Source organism: Ixodes scapularis, unplaced genomic scaffold (assembly GCF_016920785.2).
Source record: "Ixodes scapularis isolate PalLabHiFi unplaced genomic scaffold, ASM1692078v2 PGA_scaffold4__175_contigs__length_147842914, whole genome shotgun sequence".
In the NCBI taxonomy this organism is placed as follows: Eukaryota; Metazoa; Arthropoda; class Arachnida; order Ixodida; family Ixodidae; genus Ixodes; species Ixodes scapularis.
The window spans coordinates 15,108,452-15,133,511 of NW_024609879.1; the positions used below are offsets into that span (position 1 = coordinate 15,108,452).

General features: G+C 45.8%; 1 protein-coding gene across 1 annotated transcript in view; it reads left to right on the forward strand.

Moving 5' to 3' along the window:
* The first annotated feature begins 7,802 nt into the window (after window positions 1-7,802).
* LOC120846173 (sodium- and chloride-dependent GABA transporter ine-like) overlaps window positions 7,803-25,060 on the forward strand; it is a 43,715-nt gene continuing 26,457 nt past the window's right edge. Inside the window, exons 1-3 of the mRNA XM_040503654.1 lie at window positions 7,803-7,945; window positions 15,298-15,538; window positions 20,084-20,257. Of these exons, the coding sequence (XP_040359588.1) occupies window positions 7,803-7,945; window positions 15,298-15,538; window positions 20,084-20,257 (558 nt within the window). The remainder of the gene's footprint in view (window positions 7,946-15,297; window positions 15,539-20,083; window positions 20,258-25,060) is intronic.

The window sequence follows — 25,060 nt, forward strand, 5'->3', positions numbered from 1 at the left end:
ATACTGCAAGCACACCCATCTCACTTTCATTTGTCATTTCAATAGTACAGCCGGCCACACAAGCTTACGGACCATGCGAACCGTTACCGAACTGCATTAGCACGCTTCCCTGAGGAGCGGCACATGTTGTCGAGACCCATAATGCGCAGATGCGCGCCCTTCGGTACTCGCAGGCATGTCAACTCTCCCACCTCCAGTTGACGCCTCGTTATTAGGGAGTCTACGTAGATTGTTTCCGCCGTCCCGCAACGCTCGCTGCAACTCTCTACGGTACCCGGAACTCTACAGTCAAGGCCTTCGGCGCGAAGGCGCAGTAGCCGTTTCTTCGTTGAGAAAGGCTTAGAGGAAGGGAAACGTGATCTACGAAAACTCTCTATACTTGCTAATACGGCGCCAAGCGACGCTTTGGTAGCCGCCGTTGGTCACCGTGCCGCAATTGTATCTCGGTGGCGCGATGACTGGCAGAAGCTGCGATGTCAATTACATCTTACGCCAATCGGCATGGAATTGTTTTCTCCAGCTCAGCAGCCAGGAAGACGGACACGCTGCCATTTTTTTTTTTCATTTCTTGTTTGGGTTTTAATGTCTTTTAAATTATATTGATAGTTTATTTATTAATTCGCGCAATATATTATAAATTACGCCTTCGAAATTAATCGTTGTCACTGAGTAGTTGACAGGGCAGCAAAAGCAACAAAAAAAAAGGTTTAAAAAAAAGCAGAATGGTTATTTTCCTGACCGCTGAACTGGGCAAAGCAATGCCACGCCGGACGGCGGAAGGTAGAGCTTCTATCTGGGCTTCTGCCAGTCACTGCGCCACCGAGATACAGCTGCGGCACGGTTGCCTAAGGTGGCTATCGAAGCTGCGCCCGGCGTCCTATTCGTGGAAATAAGAAGGTGTCGACCGGGACAACAGCTCCTAGACAACTCTCAAAGCCTGCGCGTCACGCCCCGGAGGCCGGCACGGGCGCTGATTGGAGGCGAGTGCCGCGTCAGCGTTCGCGTGGGACTCGTTTCCTATCATAGTCTCACGCCAAAGCTGACGCCCCACTAAAGTCCTATCAGCACCCGTGCAGGCCTCCGGGAAGTGACGTCATATTACGTGACGCGCAGGCTCGAAAGGTGTCTAGGGGGTTTTGGTCGGGAGCGGGAGAGTTGACAAGCCTACGAGTGCCAAAGGGTGCGCACACGCACTGAACGCGTCTCGACCAGAGTAGTATGGTTGGTCTGGCAGGTCCCCGCACCCTCAGATCACGCTTCAACCTAACGTCTGCAAAGAACGGCGATCTTGATGCAGCGGAATGCACATTGCCGAAGCACTTGGAAAGCTTTAGCATATACACGTTTTCTGTTTTTTTGTACTTCTCAGTTACGTGGGTTCCATGTCTGGTATGCGGGACGCCAAAATACTAAAACATTTCAGCCTGGAATATGCCAGAAAATATAAGCAAAGCAAAACAAGAATGTATGACAATCACGCATTTCTCGTAAACACGTTCCAGCGGGGTGGAAAGATCAAAACTACCTCTTACCGTAACCAGAAGTTACGACATTCCAGATGGCTGCGCCCATGTGGAAAATATGTATAGAACGTAGTAAACGCGTTATATAGTGAAACCGAACCTGGACACCAAAGGAACGAGAAATATAGAGGAGAGAGTTGGTCAAAGTTACGTTGGTGTCCAATTTTTGTTTTTTATTCAACATATTTGCAGCTCTTTAGAAGCCACAAAAATGGGTCTCATATTTCTTTTCTCTGTTTAATATAGAATGTGTGCCTTTGATGACCCACAATTGATTATACTACGTCGTTGTGTCTAAACCATAGAAAACGGCACGTGACCATAGAGTGAGCGCGACTCAAACCGGCCAGTTATTGCTCGGCAGTTTTCGGAGGGAAAAGAAACGAATTTCGAGCAGCAAATTGCGTTCTGAGTAGTTGGTCTCTCATATGCTATGTACAAATAAAAACCTTGGCGAGCCTATATACCTCCTAAATACCGAACTACGCCTAAAGACGAGTAGAACATCTGCATAGGTAGTTTCCACAGGTAAGCGTACGGCGACACAGTGCAGTGACGCGCACGCATCGTTTCTTGTTTTTTTGTTTGTATTATAATCGGAAGGTTGTCATCAAATGAGTAGTGAAATCGGAACCCTGATTCCACAGTGTCGTAGACAATACAGCTGATTGGTCTCCACTCACCATGCGGTCCCCCGACGCAGCGCATCTGCAAGGCGGCCACAGGCTACCTGCTGGAGCGGGAGTCCACTCTGCCGGCGCCAACGGCCGAGGAGAGCGCACAACTCGTGCCTCTGCTGCTCTCCAACTCGACGTTGGTGCACGTCCGCTACAGCGGCTTTATGACTCAGCTGCACGGCTGCGTCAACGCGAACGAGTCCTCGGCACAGCAATACTATTTGTGAGCTCTCTGGCGATTGTAATATCCTGGCGTACTGCTTATTTAGTTCATTCTTCAAAGCGATGAAGTCGTGTTTTAATTAAACATGTTGCCATTCTATGATGACCTTAATGTTGCCTGTGATGATCTTAATGTTTCTGAATATTTGCCTGCAAGTGTTACTAGCCATATTTTCAGATAAATATATGTTAAATTTAAAGCTGACGAACCCCAGACCCCATATAATTAACAACTGGAGTGTTTGTTTACACGAACATTGTCATTTTTATTAATGCAGGTGTTTGTGCGTGTTCTCTTTAACCACAACTTTATGTTCCTTCCATTTGTTTAAAATGCGTCGGTGTGTCATCTATCAATAGAAGTTTTTTTATTGAAAACGCTGATATAAAAATAAACCCAGTTATAACTGGGTTTATTTGGGGCAAAGCATACTTTTGGGCAAAGTATACTTTGCCCAAAAGTATAGCCACATGATGTTGTCAAGGTGTAAATACTTCTATTTCTCCTAATCTAACATCGATTCATAAAGAACATAATGAATATATACGACTCAAAACAGCCTACCTTCATTAGAAACAAAATAATAATTTTGGCAGAAGTGCGCCCGAAGGAAGTACCGTTTAGGTCTTTCACTAACACTTCAGTAACATTGTCGAGAATACAGATACCGCGAGTGATGCTTAGATCATAAATATCGATTACAGTCGGCGCATAATGCACGGGGGCTCAGGACTCTTCAACGTGGACCTGCTGCTTTGCTTCCTGACCGTGTGGACGCTCGTCTTTCTGGCGTGCATCCACATGCGGTTCTACATTCGAGTGAGCTTCGATTCACTTATGCATTACCACGCCCATGTGAAATCTATGATGGTTTCGCGCGCCGCAAATATTATTTGGCTTGCAGCCGATTACGTTGCCACATCTCGTTAATAGGCGAAGCATTACAGTGTATGTTTATATTCAGTATTTGTATGTGTAAGGTGGCGCACTTGTCGAATCTTACTCGAACCGGGGACTGCTACAAAGGCGGTTCCCGAAGCCAGTATTCCAATATTCCGATATCTGCTAATATACCCAATCCTATGATCGGAATATTGGCAGGTGCTTGCCGACTAGCGGCGAGCTTGTATTCCAGGCTGTTCTGAGTTGAGCTACGAGAGAACGTTTTGTAAGCCGTAAGCCATAAAGAATGCCAAAGAGGAGAAACCACAACCACTGCAACGAGAAATTAATGTAGCGTGCAAAGTGAATGTATTCTGCTGGACATATGTGAACGGCACTGGCGCCACAAAAGCAAACTTGCCGACGGACCAAAAAATAATACAGTATCAAGTAGAATGTCCTAACTTGTGCATGTGACAGCGGCGGGTATGGGGCAATTACTTTAATTTGGACTTTTTATTCGTATTTCAGGTAGCAAAGCGTTCTGGGCCAAAATTTGGCTTTTGTCCGAAAGTTCAGGGCCTTAAAAAGCTCGAAGAAGCCAAAGAAGAGCCAAACCTGACCTCCCTTGGCAAGAGTCTGGGTATTCTGGCCCTAATTCGCCAAAGAAGTGCCAGAGTTAGGCTTCACTCCCTCGTAGTTTGGCTGTCATCTAGCTTCTTGGGACTAAAATCGCGAAACGAGTGCCAGAGTAAGGCTTCCTACCTGGCACTGCTGCCATCAAGCATCTCTGGACCCAAAAATGCCAGACAAGTGCCGAAGTTAAGCTTCGCTTCCTGAAAGTCTGTCTGTCGCCTGGCAGCTATGTATGGCCCAAACTCGCCAAACAAGTGCCACAGTTGGGCTTACTGCATGAGCCCCTATCATCTTTGGGCCCATATCGCCAAAAAAAAGCCAAAGCTAGGCTTCATTTCCTGATAGTAGAGCCGTCTTCTGGCATCTCTGAGCCTCAATCGCGTAACAAGTGACAGTTAGGCTTCATGTGTGAACGTTTGGTGGTCATCTGGCGCTTCGGTCCCCAATCACCAAGCAGGTGTCAGAGTTGCGCTTCAATTCTAATAGTACGGTTAAGGCTCTGTTATGCTCCGACGCTGAGTGCAGCGACGCAGCGTAGCGCATAACGTGCGCCTTTCATTGACCGGCGAGCAGGAACTCGATATCTGCGACCAATCAGTATCCGTGTGCGCTCCGCTACGCCGCGTTTGCTGCGTTCGACGTCGCAGAGTAACCCAGCCTTTAGCATACGTCATCTTGGGACCTCGATTGTCTAACAAATGCCAGAGTTAAATAGTCAGGGTTGGTCCCGTTGGCGATGGTTTAGTTATGTTTGGAGGTAGATTGCCGAAGAGATATTGGTTTTAGGCGGGTGGTAAGCCACTTAATGAAATAAAAATCAAATTTACTTCTGCTCGCAATTTTTTTTTTTTTTTACCTTGCTTTGAGTGCATTCTAATTTCTTCAGTCCATAAGCGGGCAGAATGTTTCGCCGCAGCTGGACCAGACAATGGCGATTTCGCAAACTCAGATTGCGGTAGATTATTGTACTCTCGCGTTGGTACACGCGCCCTTATCTGGACGCGCCGTAGGACTGGTTCGACGTTATCACAACTGCCACCATGGAGCGAGCGCTGCACGAGGTGTGTGCTAATCTCCTTAACACATGCAATTAGAAGCCAAAGCGTTGCAAAAGTGAGTGGAGATCTGTGCGTGTCTTCCATTGTGATTCACAACTGTGAAAGCCTAGAGATAGCAAAAGCAAAAGCGGCCGTAGCTCTGTAAAACCGCGCCTGCTTCATTCTCGGAAGGACATTTTAGCATCTTTTTAAACAAAATCCTTGTGGCGACAATTTTTTTTTAACGTTCACTTTAAGCATTTTACATCAACCCGGCCCTTGTTGCTCTCACAATCTTTCGCCCCCCCTCCCCCCCCCCCCCCCAAAAAAAAAAAGAAACACAGAAAAACAACAAAAACGATTAAAGGTCCCTCTGAAGTGTGCTCACTTTTTCACAGAGATTGTATGAATGCATCGCAGCTGCATATATGATCATGCTTCTTCACACTCAATGTTTGTTTTACTCTGCAAATATGGCACGATTGATGTTTTTGTCCTTGATATTTTTGTGTAATGTCCGAGGAAATGTGCGTTGCAATGCTCCTTTCATGTTTATCGTTCACTACCAAAAAAAATAAAAAAATATCTGACCAAATGTCAAAATATGGAAGCCATGATTTTTATGCCGATAAAATAAACCTATCCTTCTTTAGGGTGAGTGCTGACCATGTACTTTTCGAATGCTTGGATTGAATTCTATTAGAAACAAATCGTAAATCCACGGAACTTCGCACATGACGCAGCAATTATCGTATAATATACACTAAAATTACAAATACGTAGTAATAACTTCACACTTAGACCATGATTTTTTTCAAATTAACCTCGTATTTTTAGGATAGGTATTTTCACATTCAGGAAACCAAACAGTATCTCGCGCTGCAAACTCGTTCATCAAAGAAAACGCGAACAACGGGAAGATGGGTGTCAGGACCGGCTGAAGTTTATTACACTGAAGCTAGTATTGATTCTAGTCCCGCGTTTAAAAACAAAGGCAGGCTGAAGATTTGGTCAATTTATATCTCGTTGAACCGAATGATGCTTCACTTTTGTAAGGTTTGTATCACCACTTCACAAGCACCAACCGCACAAAAAATAGTAACACCAAAATTTGCTATTTCCTCAGCTAGTGTTTTGTTTTCCCTATCTGCCCCCCGCCGACATCCGAAGACTAACTTCCCATGAACCTAAAAAGGATGTCTACAGTTCGTCTCGCGCCACAGTGGCATAAACACCAAGAGAATTAGAGGCCAGGCAGAAACGACGTATTAAGCCAAATACGTCTCATTTGACCTAAATGCCCGCCCTAAAATGCGTATCTGAACGGTATTCCACGTTTTATCTAACTCGCCCGTAAATGGACCTAAATCTCATGTATACGGCAAAGTAACGCGAACCTCCTCTCCTTATGCCGGTTCTACATCTTCAAGAGGAAGACCCTTCTTTCTTTCTTTTCCTGGCAGACGACGCCATTTTCAGCGAAAGAATGAGGACGGCGGGGGTTGTCTTTCAAAGGCCCGGCCTCTAGCTCGTGCTCCATGCCTCGCGCCGTGCTCTGGCTGCGCGCGAGTGCTCGAAAGGCACGAGACGGCCAACCATTGTCGAAGGCAGGGAGCTCGAGGGCGGGACAACTGAAGTTCCTCGATGCCGCTCTCACATCCTCAGTGACTGTAAACAACAAGGCAGTAGTGCAGAATTATCAACCACGTAAAAAAGCGGGACACGAGCAAGAGTGCTTTGTCAGCGTTTGGCAGATACTCGTCTCCAGTCATTGACAGCCCTAATCTCAACCAAGCGGTGACGTACAACTCGTCTTTTTTTCCTCCCGGCGCGCCCGAAAATGGCGTCGTCTGCGGGTAGGGGATACAGAAATATTTCAAGGGCAAAGAGGAAGGCCGAATACAATGGCCCGCGTTTCTTTCAATATAGAGTGGATTTAAATGGACGTAGTGGTCCGTAGTATTGACTGAAGTTCATAATAGGGCATGACTGAGTTTAAGAACAAACACTAGTCTGTTTTTCCGTATTGATAAGGGGCTAAACCTTTCAAACTCTAACCCCACCAATTAATCATAAAAAAATCAACGGCCAAAGATGTTCTAGTTTGACAATGCGTGACCGTGTCGCCGAGAGCGCACGCTCCCCCCTCCCTCCTCCTCCTCCTCCTCCTCCTCCTCCTCCTCCTCCTCCTCCTCCTTCTCCCCCCCCCCCCCCCGAAGTCGACCAAAGAAGCTAAATCCGGCTCGCCTCACTGAGTGACAATAACCTAGATAGAGCTCCACCGACGTCCGTTTTCTGACTATAGCAGCTTATTTATTGCCGCAATAGTAAAAAAAAAAAAAGAGACTTTTGAAAGAAAAGTTTCTTGCCTTTTCCTTTGTTTTAATGGTGCACATTGTTGTATCGTGCGCTCAACCTCTCTCTCCGCCATCGGCTAGATGACACCAGCAATTTCGCAATGAGCTAGAGAGCTTCGGTTTAAAAAAGGGAGCTACTCAACCCAGCATAGCGTTTGCAATATAACGTCAGACACCTCATAGGCAGACTGGTTGTCCAGGCGCATGCGTGCTTTCCCACCTGGAGAGACGATGGCTGGCGGACAGGCTGAGCAAAGCCTGAAGGCGCTTCCGAACCCAGAAAAAACGCTACGCCAATCTAGCAGTTGAAAACACTCGAATCTAGGCACAATAAAATGCTTGATTAGGCAAGCGAACGGTGATCGTCGCAGGTGCTTCGGCTGGTAGCCCCGTCAACGGTGGTGGTGCTGCTGATGCTCCTCGTGGGCGCCCTGAGGCTCCCGGGTGCCTGGTCGGGCATCCGCCATATGGTGAGCTTCGACACGACCCGGCTCTGGGAGACTGCACCATGGCACGGCGCCACGTCGGGAGTGCTGACTTCACTCGGAGTGGCCACGGGTTCCATCTTCGTGTTCGCCAGCTTTAACCAGATCACAACGCCTGTGATACGGTGAGCCTTCCCGAGAAAAACCATACAACACGGCCCGTTGCCCTAGGGTTCAATGCATTGAACATTTTTACTGTGCACACCGAAAAAAAAAACAGTCAAAAGACACAATGGACCGTTCATGGAGGCTTAAACCCGAAAATCAATGCTCAGATACACGATCAAATATTCACTGACACGTAAGACCAACAGCGAACTTAGAAGACACATTTAGAATTCATAGAAACGTGAAAGCACACACAATGCTGAACGAAACGATAGAGGGAAAGTTGGGTGGGAGTAATGAGTGTGTTAAGCTGGATGACTCTCAGTGAGTGTGTTTGCGAGGTGGTAAGCTGGGAGTGTCATGTAGGCAGTGTCTGCACCAGGGTGTAAGATAGACAGTTGGGGAAACGAGAGCCAAATGAGCGACCGGATTGTGTCCCCTCGGCCTTCTCTTTTTCTGTGGCGCCATCTATGTGGAGCAGCGCGAACTCCCACGCCGAATGGGCGACCGTTGGCGACCGGCTAAACTGACAGAGATGGTTTCTCATGGATTTTCAATGGAGGACTGTCGTGGTCTGTGTTTATTTTGCGCACTCTCCCATAGAGTTCCATGCAAATCTGATTCCAACTTTTTCCCTCTCGCCGCAGCGCCATCTGTCGCGAATCGTGGGTACCCGCAAGCAGACGAGTACACAATCCGGTCACGGCGCTGCGGTAGGCTTCTATGGGCCGTTTCCCCACCTGTCTATCTTACACCCTGGTCTGCACTGACTGTTCGAGTTGTGCCTAGTGTTGTTTCGCGGTTTTTTTTTTTAAATTTTCCTCGATCTGCCATGGGTGGAGAAGGCCAGGTACCAAGAGGAGGGGAATGGGAAGCGTCACGTAGCATGTGGTAGTGTCAGGTGGGAAAGGATAGTGGTGCAAGGACCGGATTTGACGGCGTCCAGCATGTAGGCCCATGGTCATGCAGACAGAGAGCGGTGCGCCTCGAATGTTTTCGGCAAAAGTATTTAAGGGGAAAGAGGGGGGGGGGGGGGTGTAAGAAGAATTAAATGGGTCGTATGCCAGCTTGTTGCAAGAGCCAGTGACCCTGCGTCAGTGTTATATTAATTACACTACAGAAGTATTTAAGACAAGATACTAAATGCCTATTTCAAATTGTATTTAGAGTAGTATTTAAGTTACTTTACTACAAGCTATTACGAGTAAAGTACAAATACGTTTAAAAGGATATTGAATTACATTCGAAAATACTTGGCATGATTTGAACGCTAGTAATATAAGAATAAAAAGGCACAAAGGGAAGCTCTATTTGTAGTGACTTCTCTGTAAATAACATTTTGCTGTGATCATTATGACCTTCAAGAACCATATAAGAACTATATAAAACTATATAAGATATATAAGAAAATATAAGAACCATATAAAAAAATTGTGAAAAGTTTCTAATACCTTTCTTATATGGTTCTTATATGTTCTTATATATCTTGTATGATTTGTATGGGTTTATTTGACAAAATGAATGTCTCATACGAATGGCTTTTTCACTAGGAAGGTCAATTAAAATAAAAATTATCACGACCTGTTGGCTATATTTATAAAGTAGCAAACCGTGTGTCTAGGTTGCTCGTTTAAACATTGTATTACTCCCTATTGTATCCCAAAAATGTTGTATGGAATCTTTATTTCACGTACAACTACAATATCCAATTACAATAAGTTATTATTACTGCAGAAAAGGTTTTACGCACACTAGATAATTATCGACATAACTTAAGAGAACTGACCACGGAACCACTTTTTATCAAGCACAAGATTCTAAACGACAAGCATGTATACTATTTCAAATTATTTTAAGTTACTTATAAAAGACTATATATAGTAGTCCCAACGAAACAGGAACATCGGCGTACCCGTTGCGTCATGTTCAAAGAACGGAAGCCTATACCACAACAAATTATGGAAGGCAGAGTGTGCAATATCGGTTAATTGGATTATTAAACAACGTGCCTGATGTCAACGATATGCAATTATTGCCAGCGTTTGAAAAGGAATGCAGAACTATGCTGGTATGCGGAGGCAATATTTCACCGAAATTTGGATCACATTTGCACTGTACGCGAATCTGTGTAACGCGAAATTAGAGCGCAGCTCTTGAGCAGGCGGAGGGAGGGTACTGAGGGGAGGGTATGCCCCTCCTCCTCCGTACCTTCTCCACCTCCTCATCCTTCTCCTCCCCTCCTCCTACTCCTCTTTCCCTCCTCCGTACCCTCCCCTTCTCCTTCTGCGTACCTTCCTATCCTCCTCCTCTCTACCCTCCCCTCCTTTGCCAGTTTCCCCACTAAATCGAGCTGAAGAACTGACGCCACGTGACTTAAAGACCGATTCAATTTCCCCGCTACATTTAGCGGGGAAAATGACGACACATGACTTGATGTCACGTCACCTATGAACAAAGTCAGTTTCTCCCCCAGATTTATCCGGAAAAATGAGGTCATGTGACCTCAACACCAATGCAATTTCCCGAATTTAGCGGGGAATTTCCCCGCGAAATCTAGAGGAGAAACTGAATGTGTATACTAGCGGAGAAACTGAATATCCCCCCCCCCCTAAACTTAGCGGCGAATTGAATTGGTGTTTACGTCCCATGACGTATATTTTCCCGCAAAATTTAGCGCGGTTACGCCGACGTCGACGCCGCAAAACACGGAAACGGGGCGCCTAAGAGCTGCGCTCTAAAAGACTGAGTCGGCAGCGTCTAGGGAGATATGTTTTTCAAGGATGGGAGGTGGTACAGGTTGTGGACCAAGAAGTAGACGGAGTAGATACAAAGGCGATTTGGTGTGCAAGGTGTCGTTAATAGAGCCGCAGGTGCGATACCAGTTCGTAGTGGCGAGTGTAGTGCAGTGGGTGAGAATATCACTGTTTAAGGTACCTAGTGCCTGTCGGAAATGTGAGTTTCGTGGTTATCCGAGATTGCATGGCATTATCTGACGTGCAAATACCAAAGAGTGCACTAAGAATAACAACCGCTTTCATAAAAATATATCTCGATGTGAGCATTTCTCGGAGTCAGCCCGCGGGTCAGTTTTTCTCTGGTTGCACCGAAAAGGATTGAGCTTCTTTTCCGGTGAGCTTTTCTCCGGGATTTCTCCGGGATTCAAAAGTGGGACAGAGGCATAGGCGTAGACTACGGGGGGGGGGGGGGGGGGGGGCATCGGGGCTTGTGCCCCCCTAGTGAAATCCGAAGGAGGGGGGGGGGGGGGCTCTGCCTCCCCCCCCCGCCCAACTTTGGCCATGATCCTTACCGAGACACTGTTTACGTGCCATGTAACGAATTTCTATAGTAGTGGCATCTACACAAAATAATGCTCACGTTGCCTTTATACAAAATACATGAAAAATAGAATTCCAGCGTGTTTCCGGGGGGGAGGAGACGGGGTGCTTTTCCGCTTGCGCGGAAAAGCACCCCTTACCCTTTTCCTTGTTGTTTTTTCTCGCTTCGTGCGGTGTTCTGTATTTTCGATTTTATATTCCTTGCCCCCCCCCCCCCCGCCCCCCTTATGTAATGCCCATTGGGCCTTTAAGGGTTGCATAAACAAAATGAAATTCCCCCCCCCCCCCCCCGGAAAACTTCTTAGCCTGCCCCGGGGCAGGCTAAGAAGTTTTCCTCCATTTCCCCCCGGGGAAATGGAAAGTCTACGCCGCTGGACAGGGGCAAGAGATTCTCCAAAATCAAGAGGAGGAGAGCCTGTCCCGATTACTTGAAAAACGCATCCGTAGCGAAAATGATAGGAAAACCAAATATGTACTTCCGATTTCCGAAAACGGAAGCAGCCTCACGGGGAGTTCAGTGTGTTGCATTTAGACTCAATTAAAAAAAAAAAAGGCTACAGGTAAAGAAGTATTATGTATTTCCTTTCAAGCACTAATCTTTCAGAGTGCAGCTCCTAGGCGGCCGTTTTCGCCTTGAGCGGCGTCAACGTCGCCGTCGGCGTAACCAAGCGTTGCATTAGGGGATGTTTCCATAATGACGTCACACGTGACGTCACGTGTGACGTCATACTCGCGACATCATACGGCGTGTAAGCTTAACGGGAGTATCTCGCCGCCAATTTTGGCGGGGAAATTTTTTCCGCTAAGTTTGGCAGGAAAAGTTTCGAGCTAAAATTAGCGAAAAAAGTTCCCTGCTAAATTTAGCTGAAATCTTTCCCCGCTAATTGTAGCGGAAAAATTCCCCACTAAATTTACCGGGAAAACTTTCCCGCTAAATCTAGCGGTAAAAATTCCTCGCCAAACTTAGCGGAACAATTTCCCTGCTAAATTTAGCACAAATTTAGCGGAAAAATTTCCTCGATAAATTTAGAGAAAAAATATCCCCGCACAATTTGGCGAAAACAATTTTACCTGAAAAAACTCCCACCTAACTTTTGGCTGAAAAATTCTAAGCTAAATTTAGAGGAAAAATTTCCCTGCTAAATTTAGTGGGAACTTTAGCGACAGTTTTCCGCTAAAAGGGAGGGGAGCAGAAAAGAAGGAGGGGCATACCCTCCACTCCGCATTCTCTCCTCCTCTTCCTCAAGAGCTGCGGTCTAATTCGGCACTACAGAAATTTGTAAACGTCTTTCATTTGTCTTTTCAGAGCGCAGCTCTTAGGGGCCCGTTTCCGGCTTGAGCGGCGTCGGCGTCTCCATCGGCGTCGCCGTCGCCGTCGGCGTAACCGGGAGGTCACGTGACCCCCCCGAGGTCACGTGACCCACCCAGGTCACGTGACACCCCTAGGTCACGTGACCCCCAGAAGTCACGTGACCCCCTGAAGTCACGTGACCTCAGTGGGTCACGTGACCTAAGGGGGTCACGTGACCCACCCAGGTTACGTGACCCCCGAGGTCACGTGATCCCCAGAAGTCACGTGACCCCTGAGGTCACGTGACCCCCTGAAGTCACGTGACTTCTGGGGGTCATGTGACCTCAGGGGATCACGTGACCTAAGGGGGTCACGTAACCCACCCAGGTCACGTGACACCCCTAGGTCACGTGACCCCTTGAGGTCACGTGACCCTCTGAGGTCACGTGACCCCCTGAGGTCACGTGACCCCCTGAGGTCACGTGACCCCCTTGAGGTCACGCGATTCCCCTAAGGTCATGTGACCCCTTCAGGTCACGTGACCCCCGAGGTCACGTGACCCCCAAAGGTCACGTGAGCCCCTGAGGTCACGTGGTCCCCTGAGGTGACGTGACCCCATCAGGTCACGTGAGCTCTTAGGTCACGAGACCCCCTGAGGTCACGTGACCCCCTGAAGTCAGTGACCCCTTGAGGTCACGTGACCTCAAGGAGTCACCTATCCCTCAGTACGCTTCCGTCTTCCTCCTCAAGAGCTGCGCTCTAACTGGCGTTACAGGGAATTGTAAACGGCTTTCATTTTTTTCTTTTTACGTCAGGACAGTTTAATTCTTGTTTTTCAGAGTGCAGCTCTTACGCGCCCGTTCCGGCTTGAGCGGCGTCGCCGTCGCCGTCGCCGTCGGAGTAATTGCGCGTAACCCTGAGGGTTGTGAGGGCTTCTTTCACGAGGGTTACAAAGGTTACTCTCCCAACGGTTACGAGGGTTACTCTCACGAGGATTACCCTCACGAGAATCACGAGGGTTACCCTCGTAACCCTAGTGAGGGTAACCCTCATAAGGGTAACCCTCGTGAGAGTAACCCTCATGAGAGAAACCCTCGTAACCCTTGTAACCCTCGCGAGGGTTACAAGGGTTAGTTACCCTCAAAAGGGTTACCCTCACGAGGTTCACGAGGGTTGTGAGAGTTACCTTCCCGAGGGTGATGAGAGTTACCCCTACGAGGGTCACGAGGGTTAACCTCACAAGGGTTACTAGTGTTACCCTCACGAGGGTTACCCTCACGACGGCCATGAGGGATGCCCTCACGAGGGTTACCCTCACGAAGGTCGAAAGTGTTACCCCCTAAGGTCACGTGACCCCCCTGAGATCACGCGACCCGCCTGAGGTCACGTGACCTCAGAAAGTTAGCTATCCCTCAGTACCCTTCCATCCTTCTCCTCGAGAGCTGCGCTCTAACTTGGCGTTACAGGGAGTTGTAAACGGCTTTCATTTTTTCCCACAGTTTACAATCAAACGGGACTTGAGGTTAATTTTCGGAGTTTATTGGAGTGGGATGATCACCGATGAAACGGCTCTCGCTTTTACAGTCCCGGTAGTGTTGACCGTAGACGTGATTGCGTAGCTTTCAGAATGGCTTCGGGCAATACCAGCAGTAAGTTTACGGCCCACGCCTTTCCTTATCTGACGTCATAGTGGATACACGCAACACCGTCTTCATGGCGTTGGGATCGCCGCGAGCGCGCCTTGCAGTGTCTCCCACTGAGCGCGATGCTGGCACGCGACGATGTCAATACGCGTGAGTCTTCCGCTTTGCTGCGTACTTTCGTCGAGCGCTCCCGTCACTGGGCGTGGGTCGGTGATCCCCCAATGATGACGCAACACGCACGTCTTGCTTTCTTGGCGGTTTTGGCTCAGATATCCCTCAGCTTAAAAAACGTCGAAACCTGCGGCTTGGGATATTTGCTTCGACTAGAAGGCTGCCGCTAAAGAGGCGTCTGGCGATTCCGCACAGATGGTCCAAGAAAGATACTATACGAAAGCTCACGATTAGCGTCATGATCATACACCGATTAGTGGCATGCGTTCAGCAGGCACTTGAGGCGTAGATAAGGATTTGTGTGCCCCAAGCTATGCTTAGGCGTTGGAGCAAGATGCTCCTATATTATTTGCTTATTCAATAGCTTATAAATCGTTCAACGAGTTTATCAGATGAGCGTTAGAAAAGAAGCCAGTGTTTTAAAACAGGACATTAAGCTTCGTCTGCCTTCGTGTGTTAACGAAACATCCGCTGAAAAAATCTTAACATACTAGACTTACGAAGCGTCAACCGCCACCCTGAGGTCCTTCGAGAGGTGCCTTTTCAAATTATCCTGCCAACTTCTGGAATGTTATGGGTTTCGTTGGACTAACCCTTCATTCATAAGTAGTTTTTATATTTTATCTTTTATTTCTGCTTATGGCAGGGTTTTATGAGAAAGTCGGTTCAAACCGAATCGGATTGAACATTACGGGTCCTGGAAAAGCAAAATGTTTGCGTTACCAAGATTGCATCCCTCGTTGAGAGATGCAATCTTGGTAACGCAAGCCTCGAAAAATTACAGGTAACGTCACAGAGTCACAAACCGTTTGCAGTAGTTTTGGGGACCCCCAACACTCCTATCGGTTTTGTTGAGAAGGCTCTTCGTTTGTTGCGTACTTGGCACCGTCCTTTGGAATTTCTGCGACCGTACTCTTGCCGGGGTGCAGCGTGGTACAGGGAGTGGTGTGGCTGGACCTGGCCACGAGTTTGGTGTCGTGCTGCCTGCTGTTTTCGGTGCTGGGCAACCTGGCACACTCCACCAGGGAGCCCGTGGGGGACATCTTCACCGGAGACGGCACGTCCATGATGTACGTCCTTTGCAGCGAGCTCATTGGCCAGCTCCATTTCAGGCAGCTGTGGGCCTCGCTCTTGTCGCTGCTGCTTTTCCAGCTGGGGCTCAACCAGGCGGTGAGTTTGCAGCTCCCTGCCTGCAACAAGCTGTTTTTCATCCGCAGCATAGTGCCTGGAGCGTGTTTCCGACTGGTGTGTTTAGCAAGTCCTCAACAGTGGTCCCTCGATCTCTGTTTAAAGTCTCTATAAAAAATCTCGTACTGTTTGCTGTCGCGACCCTGGGGGCGGCACAGCACTGGGGGTGGATACGGCCGACGCATTTTCTGCTGCGACTGTCTCCAAGCTCGACAGTACACGGAAGATACCGTAGCAAAGACTTGAGACATCGCGTCAAGAGCAAGCCTAGCATTCCCTGTTCTTTTCTTTTCCCTTTTTTTTTTGTCGGAAGTTCTAAAATTACTTTCGGGATCATGGCATTCGACAACATGCGACACTCCGGATACTGTGATGTCACTTTGAATTCACTTCTCACAGATGTGGATAGAGCGCTGATCTTTGAAACAACTTTTTACACATCTGGATAGAACGCTAAACACCTGCGTAGAGCACGCGTCTTAGGTGCTTTGCACGTAGCAGAGACTGTTTCAGCGTGCCCGCCAGATTTCATCTACCAAAGCCAACTTTTTGTCGCCTCACCGAGATACCCAGCAAAAGAAATTGGCAATGGCGAATGCACGAATTGGGTTCCATAAAGGGTTTGCTATGGCTAGTTGGTTATTTAACATTTTGAGGTAAAAACAGCGCAACTGGACGAGGACGAAGAATAAAGACAGAAGGGGCTCGTACAGTGTGCTGAGTGGAAACAAAATAAGATATCAATTGATAGTCAGCTGAGTCCTGTCTGTTTTGTTCTTCATCCTTGTAGAGTTGTACTTTTTTTCTTAGCTCAAGATGACTACGTTGGGGACAAGGTGACTGTCGTACCTGAAAAGACAAGAAGCTGTCGTGTGAACCACGGTGATGTACTCGAACGAACGGAATGAAAAGAAACTAAACGTGAAGTCAGTTGCGGCTGCGCTTATATGCAAATGATTTCTACATCCTCCTCCTATATCCACCTTTGTACAGAGATGTTTCAAGTAAAAACATCATTTCACACGCGAGATCAATTTGATTCAGTAACTACGGTAACACCCTCTATTCGAACTATCCTAAGCACATTGACGTATTCTTCGAAATAAATAGGTGGAGGTAGTGGTGGTTAAAACTCCTTTATTAATATACAGACATCTGTCCCTATGGAACCGCTAGGTGAACCTGTTCCTTGAATTTTATGTACAAGAATCGATACAATCTATTATGTTCCCGAGATCTCGCCCATGCGTGTGCAAATAAAAGTTGATCACCAAAATACTTTCCCGATAGCGTACTCACGATGAGTTAAAAAAAAATGGTTTGCTCTGGAGCACTTGTACAGAAAAATGCTGTGACGGCAAGTCTGAGAAAAATGCTGTGACGGCATCTGAGAAAGCCTTGGCTACCCAGGGACCACTAATGAAACACAGGAGTCGAGCATCTGCGTGTGCTTATTATACGTAACGCGACGAGCCTTAGAGGTGCCCCAAGAAGGTTCCCAAGAAGATGCCCCAAGACAAAAACGGACATTGATGATGATACAGCCGCAAACGCCGCCCTCAAAAATTTCGTGAACATTAGAAATCAGCGGTTTTGTCTGCATCCGGCAGGTAGCGCAACAAAACACCCAATCTGTTATAATTGTTTTTAAAATTAGCTAAGCTCTACACCTGTTAAGAAACCAAAGCCAGATCATTGTGAAAATCTAATTCATCGCAATGTATGCCTATTTCATACAATAAATGTTTTAGATGCCAATAAATCTGTTTGATGCCCATAAAAGATATGCGTCAAAAACAGGTAAGCTTGAAGAGCTCCTGGAGCGTTATGACTTCGAAAATAAAAAAAAAGTCATCGTCCACTTCTTGGGCAACCATTGTAGTTCTAAATGTTATAAAAGATGTCATTATAGTTTAATCATTTCCTCACGTCATTTGAAGCACCGTGACTCGAAGCACAAGAAAGTGCTATCTTTGATATAGAATATCTAAATAAAAATATTTTTGCACACCATCACAATTTTCTTTGCGTATTACCAATTATAAGCACTAAATTTGTAGCTAATTTCATTGCCCTAGTGCATGTCATTAAAAACATATTTGTGCTGGAAAATTGCAATTTTGCGGCAATATATGGAAAGATGGACAAAACAAAGTGGTGAAAATACCAAAAATCTATATAGTTACACTCTTATCCAACATCACCTTAACAAAACTGCTCTGTTGGAACCGTGTTGTATTTAATAGTTCGTTCAAAAAATATGAACTAGCGGAGCAAGTGAGTGTCCGCGCCATCATCTTCGCAACGCTACATAAGCGCTTGAACAGTATAAACCAATACATACGTAATATCAAATGAAAAAGAAATGTATTTCCTTTCAAACGATATCAATCCCACAAAACAGTATTCAAAAGAAGAGGAGTAATGACCTGTCAAAAAGTACCTAAACTGCCACATTCAGCGGGACCGTGGCCTTAAAACTGCGGGACCCAAATCCAGTGTTGGGTAAAGTCCATCTAAGAACTACCTTAAGTGCAAAGTAAATGAGACGTGAGGTACTTCAAGCAAAGTAGTAAGTACACTGGGTGCGATGTATTTCATGTAAAGTACAATAAATAGAATAGACTTTCTAAGTAAAGTACAAGTACCTTTTAACACAATAGCAATGCGCAGTTCATTATCCTGTGCAGCTATTTTTTAACGGATATGCATTGCCCCAGGGGGGGATGAGGGCTGCATAACTTATTTTCGGAAATGGAGGCGAATATTGGATAAAGTCAAGTGGCCAAACAGTAGTTATTTTCAGAAATGACGCCAAATTTCAGAAGTCCCAAAACCTCTGAATTCGGCACCGCTTCCATTGGCTTGTTCCACCCGAGTGGGTTAAACGTACCAAGAGACAGCATGACGTCAGCACCGTAGCATCCGCAAGCAATCCACTCGTAAAAGAGTGTCCGCTCCTAAACGAAAAAAACAAAAAACAGTGAGTGTGCCGGCGAGCTGGTGATAATTAATCGTATCGTGACATCTGGAACTCTGGTGCGAAGTAATTAAGAAATTTTGTCGAAGATACAAAAGAGAACGTCTCAAAACATGTACACATCTGCTCTGTTGTATGTTTCTTCGACTCGAACATTTGTTTGTGTTTCTGCAACATAGTATAAAGTTCGGCATTATAATTAATTGTCTTCCTTTCCTAATATGTTTCACCTCTACACTTACGCTGACCGAGCGAGAAGTAGCGAGCGTTCAAAAAGCTGCGAAAAAGTCGCCCCAGAACAGACGGAGTGATGGGACGTCTGCTTACGTTTCTAGAGAAAGTAGAATGTCCCTCCAGGCATTTCTTCAGTTAAACAAGAACACATTTCTGGTAAAAATTATGAAGACCGAAAATGGGGAATATACTTTGAAGTCGGGAGTTGTACTTTCCTCGGAAAGTACCAGAAAAAAATTGCTTTAAGTAAAAACAAGTACATAACAATCACAAAATTATAGCGCAAAAGACTAGGATGGGCCATTGTTCCTTCCTTCCTGCGCAAAAGAATATGATCGGCCATTTGTTCCTTCCTGTCCAAGTCTTTTGCGTTACGATTTTGAAATGGATAACCCACTAGCCTAAGAGTTAATTTTAATTGAGTTTCTTACAAGTACATAGTAGGTCGAGTAAATTACAAGTGTTTTAAACCTACTTAAAGTATTACTTTAAGTGCATTGTACTTAAACTACTTTTTAACACTTCCAGGTCGACCAGTCGAAAACCATTTGTAATCTATTCAATCTAGTCTCTCGTACTTCATGTTGCACCCTCTTTAGGCAGCACTTTCAATTGAGCAAGCAACGGGTGTGAATTGCCCCAGAAAGTTTTTTTATGTTTCCTTCTTTCATAAAGGAAAACCGTCCATTGATATTTTCCCGCCAAACGTCCATCGCGAAAAACACCTCTGTAGTTAATCACAGCGCGATACGTTTAAGGAATCTAATTTGCTGACAGTTTAAAGTAAGCTCGAAGTGCTAGTGCACATGATGTATGTACATACTACCTTGCGAGTTGTAAAGCATGTACTGCTTTTTGACGAAACTGCCATCTCAGACATTTGTCCGTCCGTCCGTCTCTGCCTCTCCAAGTAAACTTTAGAGGGAAATTGGCGGCTCGTGATTTCGTAACATCACGTCGGATAACGTCATAAATCACGGGACACCAAGGCGACACTAGAGTGGCATAACCACGCGCGTGATATCAGGTCACGTGACTTGCTCTTTTCCACTAAACTAATAAAGCAAGTAGCGTCGCGTAAACGATGAGGTGACTGTGTGAAGTTGTGGTGTCATGTAAAACCGTAAATTCAATTTTCGGGGGGAATTTAACGAGGAAAGCCATATACAATATGTTATTAACTACCTTTAGTGACTGTTTACCATCTTCCAAAGACTTGTAAACAATCGCTCTTTAAATACCCTATTCCATGCGCACTAGGACCTTAAAAATAAAGGTCGATCAAAATGATTTTTTTTTTTTTTTTTTTTTAGATCGTTGGGATTTGGACTCTCATTATGTGTCTGACGGATGAGTTCACGCTTCTGCGGCCCTTCACCGGCGTTCTGATCTTCCTGTTCTGCGTGCTCGGCTGTCTGGCAGGCCTGCCCTTCTGCACCCGCTCGGGCTACCACCTCAGTCTCCTGGTGGATCGCTTCGCCGTACAGGTGCGTCCCGCAGAGCCCAAGATTGCGCAACTTGAGTGTCAAGTAATTCGTTGCGTGGGTGCAAAACGCAAAGTGTCATTGGTTTTCGGTATCTACCAAAATAGCTAAACGTAATTGTTTTAAAATTATGTTTTATAAAAAAAAAAGAAAAAGAGTTTTGGGCATCCACAGCTCCTCTACACGCAGCGGCCAAAACTCGAATTACGGTTGGCGTCCAGAAGAGGGGTTCCGCTACCCCTCGTTCTACCTTTCCGATTCAAATGAGTCACGGAGGAGACAAAGCAAGTATCCCAAAAGCCAGTCTGAACGCCAATGTGGAAAACGTTAAGTTAGCCTTGGAAAAAGTCTGCTTCGTGGTCGCCATCACCGTTTCGTCGACGGTATTAGTCGTTGCCGTTAGTCATTGTGGTTAATGCGCGGTCATACAGCGGTCAATTTGAACAAGTCATTAGTTCAACCTCTAGATGGCGGCACCCATCCACTTGGCTGAAGAACTTTGGCTCGTGGCGCTGAGGTTACTTCTTCGCTCCTAATTTTCTCCTCTTTTGCAGAGTCCGTGCACATTCACCGCATGCTCTCGCTGGCGTTGTGCTTATTGTTGAGAACGCGCAGTGGCAGCAGTGGTCAGCTGGTTCAGAAGCGCAGCCCAGCCAGCTCATCTATCTGAGCGTGGATGCCCAGCTGGGTAGCTTTCATTATTTGATGTGGGTTCATTAATACCCTATTGAAAAATCTTTTCGTGAAACACCCTATAGCTCTCATATAGTTAATCTTTAAATGGTTCTTATATGTTTTCATATATATTGTACGATTCCTATGTGTTTATTGGGCACAACAAATTTCTCATACAAATGGCGTTTTCACCAGGGTAAGCGACCCCTGCGAAATATCAGGATTTTGCACAGTTCTTAACTCTCAAAAGAAGTCTAAGACTATTTCCGAACGGTGCACATGCAAAGCGTCTCATCCACCTTCCGCGGCTGAAGCACATGCTTGAAGCTTAGGCTAGCTGACTTTGATCTGACCGCAACTAGGCTCAATGCGACCTTGCCAAACTTGAAGGGCACGAAAGTGATTTGCTGTTTCGGTTTAATGATATGCAAGAACCCAATCGTTCTACCATGCTTCCAACCATTTTTTTTATGATTTATGTGCTATGGTGGCTCGGAACCCATTGCCCGAGATTCAGGAGCGTTCCAAGAGGAACTCTAACTCCAAAGATGACATCTTATGATTTTTTGTATTTTTTATTCTTCACATGGGAAAACGTTGAAGGGCTCTAAATGTAAGGTTAAATGCTCGTCACAGTTGCTGAGTAGCACGGTGTGCTAACTCGAATAGGAAGTTTAAAAAATGCTTTCTAACGAGCATAATTCGCCCCATTCCACCATTTTTGCAGGGAGGAGTAGAACATCAATTACGAGGAATGGGAAAGATGTCAGATTGCACTGAAAATGAGTACTAATGAATATTATATGCCAAAAGGTCGACGTCAAACGTGAAGCGCGATATCAGTCATTTTGTTCCTTCAACTGTCTGTGGTTCTCGCAATTTTGACACAATGTCGGTCTTCGGTACGGTGCCTATATCTACCTAAAGCGGAAACTAGAGCTTAAGGCTGTCGTCTTTCCTCCGTAATAAGTTCAAAGTGATAACAATGTCATAGTACCTTCCGCTCTACCGGCGAAAACGATAACTGATCTTTTTGTACAAACTTTTACAAGGACGATGTTTTCTTTTGGAAGTTTGACGACTGCCAATAAATTTCTGAGAGCTCGTGATCCCCATCGCCAGCAAAAGACACGTCACTTTGTTTTATCAGGCCGAATGGCTGTTGGGCTATTATCATCGCTTGAGGAGTTGGACACTTCTCGAATCATCCTTTTATTCCTACGATGCTTCTTAGCAGTTCCATCCGCCCTGGACAGTTGTCGCATTTCTTGAAGCTTCTTTCTTTTCATCCTTTCATTGGTTTCTTATTCAATGGGAAGTTTTTCTGGGGTATCGGTCAGCACTTTGGTCGTCCCTTTTATTCTTCCTCTTTGCCCTGTTTTGCGTGCTGCAGCCTTTGGATAAGCACGAATGTAGCTGGGAAGAATTGGGGTTGTGAGCTTAGTTGGTTTGTATGCTGCATCCTTGCTTCTGCACATGTCGGCTTCACGCAGGTTGTTGATGCTGTTAGTTGTGTTGAGGAAAGTGCCTGTAATTGCAACCCCAGCGAAAGATTCACGCGAACAGCTTGCATCACTCATTTTAATCACTGTTTCTGTAGCTATCAGTTTACTGGAGGGTGCCTCGGGTCGGTTTGTAACAGAAGACATCAAGTAGTCCTCATTGGTGAAAGGTTCGCTGTTGAATGGGCAAATACCAGTCCTTTAAAAGCCTGAAATGATGTTCTTCGGTGTCACTGCTGGCGTTTACGCAAATCCCACAAGCTATCAAACGCTGTGGAAGGCGATGGCTTTTCCTGGGTTGTTCAACAGCCAGTCGTTGCGCACCGCATAGCATCAAGATCCCAATCGTGCGAATACCGACCCGTCGAAAGGCTGCAGACGATGGCTACAGTGAGCAGGAATGTAAGCAGGCAGACGCAACTTTCTTTCGCGTTGTTGATGACGCCGATGCTCACTGTCGAGAACTAAGAGGATGTAATCGTCCTTCGAGCACTTTCTGTGTCTCGCAATGAGTTCCAGTGCCAGTGGAAACAGTTCCACGGACATCTATTCCGATCGACGGAATAAACCAAGACTTATCGCTGGAAAGGAATCTTTAAATCTAACTTATGGGAAGATGAAAACCTGAGGCAGGGCGTTATTTATAGCATTCACAGCGCACAGCACGGTAACCAATTTACCACGCTCGGCAGATGTCACTTGACCGGCTTGCTTATTTCCTTGTGATGCAGCAACTTTTTAGTGGATTGTGTACTGTAGTAAGTTCAGTCTCATCGCAGTTGGATATGATGTAACTAGTGAATTCGTAGCAATCGCAAAAGCACTTCAGGTTGCGGAGGAAAGCATCCACATAGCTTTTGAAGAAGTTTATGGCTGGTTCAAGACTAGTAGCTTCGTCGAACAAAATAAGAGCTCAGGGTGGCGCTCTATGAAGCCCATAAATCAGTCCTTGCCAATCAATTTGTTGATTACCCATGACGCTGGACACTTTATATTTAAGGCGTCTTCGTACTGATAAAGAAGTGACCGGACCTGCATGCTTGTGAGGAGAGAGTGCGTCTTTCTTGTTGTAAGCTAGTAGCGTGTTAGGCGGTTTTCGTTCTCTGCTGTGAAGGCTATTTCGGAAAAAAGACTGGCATTGAACACGACACTGCCATTCTCACCACTAAACTCGTATTTCTTTGCATGTCGTGCAAGTCACGATTTTTATATCTGTAGAGCTCGTGCCACTTCCCGTGTTTTGTTTTGTTTTTATTTTTTTTATTTTCGTTGTACATTATCCGCACTGCCCCGGATATCACGCTGTTTGATGCTCGAGTTCTCTCGAGATATTTATTTTTTTTCCATTTCCTTGCCATCTTTCAGCAAATTAGAAATAATTAGATGAATAAACCCTATTTTGGTAAAAATGAGATCAACTTTGCATCAATTATTCAATACTTTGAAAAATTCCAAATAAGGTATTCTTACATAAAAATGTATATGCAAAAAAAAGTTTCCAATTACAAGAGCATGCCGTCGTAGAAAAAGTTATTAAAGAGCCACTGGCGTCTCCCAGGGCAGTCAAATTTTAAATAAAACTAATAATTAGACGAATAAATTAAAAAAATAAAGATAATTAAAATGTATTTCGAGTTAATTGCAATATTGACCTGCGAGTCAAAGCACCAGTCTTGACGAAGGGAGGAGTGGGACAGCGTCCCTTACCTCCCTCCACCTTTCTGTGCGATTCCTCCCAAACTGCTTCTCACACGGTACAACACCTCCCGCACTAACCAGTTATCCCTTAGGCTTAACGTTCCTAATCTTATTGCCACATCTTTTAAAAGTCCATTTACTACAGGCGTCCGCCAAACCTTTTCGATTCAAGCATCAAGGAAAAATATGTGTGCCGAAAGATGTGTGCTGAGTGACGAAAACGCGATTGTCGACTAACAACGGGAATACTACGTCGAGCAGGTCAACCATTACAACCGGAAGTACTGCCGCGGACGTGCCCTCTGTCCATCGAAAGTCAAATGTGTGGAGCTTTACAGTGAAACAATATATCCATTGTCACACTCCTCCCGCCGTAACTTTCCTCCCTACTCTCCCTACTGCTGGACTTTGAAGGCAAATACCAGAAGCAGCTAATTATTCCCACGCCAAGCTTCCGTTCCTAAAACTGTCAAGATTTGGATCAATATTCTGGTGTGAGGCACTCTTCACAACAATAAAGGTGGTAAAAAAAACAAAAAAACAATAGCGTCCGGCCCTGGCGGACAAACACTTCAGTTGATCACGATACAGTTACGTCATTCTAGCCTTATGACGACGCATAAAAAGAAAAACATAATGAACAATAGCTTTAGCAGTAGAATTCGCTCTGGTCACGAAATGAAAAGAAATAAATAAAATCTTTTTATAGCGCGTTCTTACTCCGAATTGTTATTTTGATAGCTCTTTGCACTCCTCAAAATGAGTGTGGTCATAACCTCCTCTCTGGTTTGGTCAATAAGAAAAAAAAAAAAGTACTAAGCTCGGGATCTTGGACCAGAAGGATCAAGGGCGTGCTTGCTCAACAACAAAGAATAGATAAGTGCACACTAACAACTGCAGTACTGACAAAGGCACGGCACGAACGCGTAAC